Below are 4,453 nucleotides of genomic sequence, written 5' to 3' on the forward strand. Positions count from 1 at the left end.
CCCCGCCCCGCCCAGGGACCCCAGCTAGAGGGAGCCAGAGCCAGTACCTCTGTTTGCAGATGGGGCTCCATAGCGCAGATGGGAGCCAGCTGGGGGCAGGGGCAGGCTGGGCCCAGGGTGTTTGGCATCCGGCCCAGGGCTCTGTCTCCGAGCCAGCCACCCCACTTCCTCCAGCTGCAGGGGCCCGCAGGACCTCGGGTCCCACTGGGGCAGAGCAGGCCAGGAGAGGAACGACGGGCCTTTAGTGAGCACCTACTGTGTGCCGGGCGAAGGGCTGTGATCTGCGCGAATAGTTTCCTGTATCCTCGCGTGAGCCCGCCCACTGGGAGGAGGTGGCCCAGGAAACAGGTGCAGGAGGTGGAGCCAGGGCCCGCGCCGTCCCGCTGCCCTCCTGGTGCCCTGGGCGGGGCCTGGGCCCCCTCCCCGCCGCCTGGGACCGCGTCTGGGACGGCGTGTGGATGCTCCCCGGTCCCCCTTTCACAGTCTCTCTCGCCTCTTTGCAGCTTCCTGCGCTTCCTACAACTTTTCTTTTCTCAGTCCTCAGGGCTTCAGCCTTGCTTCTCAGGGCTCCTCCGTGCCCTTCTGGCCAGGTACCGCTGCTGCTCGGGGCGTGGGGGGCCCGGCCTGCCGCCAGCTGCCTGGCGGGCCACGGCCCCGGCCTGAAAGTGTCCGCAGCGGCCCGCAGCCTGGGCGGGGCGGGGCGGGTGTGTGCCACCTCACCCCTGCCATGCTCACCCCCACGACCCCTCTCCAGCTCATCACCCACTGTCCCCCGTTGCTCCCCGGGAGCTTTGCGTCTGGCAGCAGCAAACAGCTGGGCGACCCCCTCGGGGTGAAGGTGGGAGTAGACCCGGGGCGGGCCCCACTCGGCGACACTAAGGAGGACCTGTGGGGCTTGGGTGCAGGGGGACAGGTCTCGACTGGCCTTGACCGCACGGCCCTCTACTGCCAGAGGCAGAGCCCTCCCCAGCAGCCGCATGTGCTGCCCCTCCCGTCACGGGCCATTGTCATCTGTCCGTCAGGACTCCTGGGTCCCGGGCCAAGCTGGCCCAACCGGCTTTCCGGTTTCGTTTGGGCTTTGGAGTTGGGGACACGAGGGAAGTCGGGCAGCAGTGCCCTGGGGTCCAATTCCAGGCACTTTGTCAGACTGCAGGCTGGGAGCTGGGCAGCAGGCACTCAGCTGTCCACTGGCCATGTGATGCCCAGGCCCTGGGCACACGGGGGAAGGCCCCGAGGGAGCTGTGACAGAGCACCGACACCCGCTCGTATCCCCGTGGGCACGCTCGCCGCCCGTGACGGCCCCCAGTGGGGCGGTGAGGCTCTGACTCAATCACGGTGGAGCTCGGGTGGGCCACGTGCCCACAGGTTGGGGCGCCCACAAAGGAGCGAGGGGCCCTGGGATTGGAGCCTGGTCTGTCCCGCCAGAGCCTTTCTGCTCCATGGGCTCCTCTGTGGGCACAGGGCTGGGCCCCGGGAGAGAGACCCAGCTCGGCCCGAAGGACCCTCAGCCCTGGCGGCCCCGCCTGGCAGCTGTGTGACGCCGCCCGTCTCCCCCCAGCAGTGTTTACGCCCCGCGTCATCGGCACGGCCGTGGCCAGGTACAACTTCGCTGCCCGGGACCTGCGGGAGCTCTCGCTGCGAGAAGGCGACGTGGTGAAGATCTACAGCCGCATCGGTGGGGACCAGGGCTGGTGGAAGGGCGAGACCAACGGCCGGGTGAGTGGGACCGGCCCTGGGTCCTGGGCCCCACGGGGGCTCCGCCTCCCTGCGGTGCTCGGGAAGGTGGGGCTCCGGCAGGCTGGCACCGCAGCACCACCTTGCCCCGACCCCGTGCCCTCTGACTGCGCCCAGGAGGTTGGGTGTCCCCAGTTTCTGTGAGCCAAGGTCACAGTGAGGAAGCGACTTCCTGGCTCAGATCTGGACCCCGGCCTGTCTGACGCTGTATCTGTGCTTGGTCCTATTCTACGGTCCGTTGTGGAAACGGCATAGGACAGATGTTGGGTGCTGTCTTTAAGTCCCTTGCACGTGCCCAACCCTCTTTGCAGGCCGGGAGCCTGCAGGACTGAGAGTAGGGTCGGGATGTCCTCACAGGGCTCCTGCCATTCCATAAGACCCCATTTACACCTTGGTGAGATGGGAGGGGACACACAGTGCCCCCAGCCAGCCTGCGACTCTGAAACCCCACGGCTCCTTATCCTGGTACCCTGTCTGGACCCCCTGGCTTTGACCAGTTCCATTGGCAGTCACCCGACAGGGTGCCTGGGCTCCACAAAGCACCGATTAGGAAACGTCCAGTTTTTGCAGGGGCTGTAGCTGCCCACAGACTTGGCTCCCGTCACTTACCATTCCATTGCTGGGTGGAAGGAACTGGTCTGCCTCTACCTTGGAGGCCCTTGGGTCTGATCCTTTTTCCATCTGACAGCCCTTCAGAAGTGTGAGGCCTCTGAGTCCTAGGCAGTCCACCTAGAGGGCTGGGACTGCTAGCTCTCAAAAGTGCCAAGAGGCGCCTGGAGCTGGGCCCTCACCCCAGTCATGATGTCAGCCAGTTTCCCAGGTGATTTTGATGCAGCGTTCAGTTTTAGAACCACTGGTTTAGAGTGTTGCTAGATATTCCTGTTGCTGATACTTTAACCCTGTTACGAAATGTCGCAGTTCTTCTTGCTGTGAAGTCTGCTTTTCCCGCTGTTTGAGAGACACCAGCTTTTTGAGGGGATTAGTGTTTTGCATGGCATACTTTCTTCTTTCTTGTATTACTTTCAGCTTTGCTGTATTCTTATATTTAAGATAGTTAGATGATAAAATCTTATTATAAATGGACTTTTACAAGCCAGTCTGATCTGACAGTCTTGACGTTTTGATTAGTATACGTAGTCCATTTACATTTAATGTAATTACTGAGATATTTAGATTTAAATGCATCATCTGTTTATTTTCTATTTTTCACATCTATTCCTTCTTTGTTGTCCTTTCTTTCTGACTTTGGGATTAATCAATTTTTCTATTCCACTTCTCACCCCCCTTGCTTAGTTTGTTAGTTACACATTCTTTTCCTGTTACTTAAGTGGTTACCTTAGAGGTTCAATGTACACTTTGATTTCTGACAGACCACCTTAAATTAGTACTTTCACTACTTACCAGACAATGCAAGGACCTGACGCCCTTTGACTGTATTCATTTTCCTTCCAACTTTTGGGCAGGTGTTGTCATGTTTCTTAATTTGACATTTTTTAACCCCGTAAGACATTATTTTTGTTTTAAGCAGTTAATTTTCATTTCGACTTACCTCTTTACCTTTCCCAGGGTTCCTCATTTCTTTCTGCATTGTTATACACACAATCAAAACCACATTCCTGGTGCTTGAAGTTCCCTCTTAGTATGATTTTTAGTGCAAGTCTGCTACGTATAGATTCTCAGTTTTTGTTGGATCCGAACACATCTTTCTTTCACTTTTTTAAATGCTTTCATTATAAAATATTTGTAATTTGTTTTGATATAATTTCAAATTTAAAGAAAAGTCACAGTCCTACAAAAACCCCCATATGCCCAAATTTACCAATTAAGAATGGTTTGTTCATTTGGTTTCTCATTTGCATTCTCTCTCTCTCTCTCTCTCTCTCTGTAAGTGTGTGTGTGTGTACACTTACTTTTCTCTAAACCATTTGGAAATCAATTGCAGAAATCATAGCGCTTTACCCTTAAAGAACTGTAGTGTGTATTTCTTAAGATCAAGGACATTTCCCTTTGCTATAATTATCTACTCCCCAGTCCATATTCAGACTTCACAACTGTCCCAATAGTGTCTTCTCTAGTTATTTTCCCCTGGTCCTAGATCATGAATTGCATTTACTTGCCATGACCCTCAACTCTCTTTAACCTGGGACAGTTCTTCAGCTTTTCTCTGTCTTACGTGACTTTGACAATGTGGAGAGTATGGGCCAGTTATTTTTGTAGACTATCCCTCAATTTAGGTTTCTTTGATATTTCTTCGTGATTAGACTGAGGTGGTATTTTTTGGTGGGAACACCACAATGGGGATGTTTTCTCTTTTTCAGTGGCTGTAGGGTCCTTTCAAGAAGTTTATTGTTTGCCCCATTATTGTGACATTAACTCTGATCACTTGGTTAAGGTGGTGCCTGTCAAGTTTCTCCACTCTGAATTTACTGTAATTGATGAGTAACGTGCAGGGTAGTACTTTGAAATCAGATAAACGGGCTGTTCCTCGTCAAACTTTCACCTACTAGTCTTATCACTCCTTGATGAATTTTGCCTATTCAGTTATTTCTATCATGGTGGAGAATAGTGATTTTCTATCTTTTTTTATACACTTATTAGTGGGTGTTCTACTGTAAGGAAAAGCTTTCTCTTCTCCACTTGGTCATTTTCCCCCAGCAATCCGTCATCTCTCCAATGAGACCTGCTTCCTTTTTTTTTTTTTTTTTTTTTTTTTTTTTTT

General features: G+C 53.4%; 1 protein-coding gene across 1 annotated transcript in view; it reads left to right on the forward strand.

The window, feature by feature from the left end:
• VAV2 (vav guanine nucleotide exchange factor 2) overlaps positions 1 to 4,453 on the forward strand; it is a gene marked incomplete at its 5' end in the record, with an annotated part of 182,669 nt that overhangs the window by 174,667 nt on the left and 3,549 nt on the right. Inside the window, one exon of the mRNA XM_024762236.1 lies at positions 1,559 to 1,716. Coding sequence (XP_024618004.1) covers positions 1,559 to 1,716 — 158 coding nt within the window. The remainder of the gene's footprint in view (positions 1 to 1,558; positions 1,717 to 4,453) is intronic.

Source organism: Neophocaena asiaeorientalis, unplaced genomic scaffold (genome assembly GCF_003031525.2).
Source record: "Neophocaena asiaeorientalis asiaeorientalis breed wild unplaced genomic scaffold, Neophocaena_asiaeorientalis_V1.1 scaffold78, whole genome shotgun sequence".
Lineage (NCBI taxonomy): Eukaryota > Metazoa > Chordata > Mammalia > Artiodactyla > Phocoenidae > Neophocaena > Neophocaena asiaeorientalis.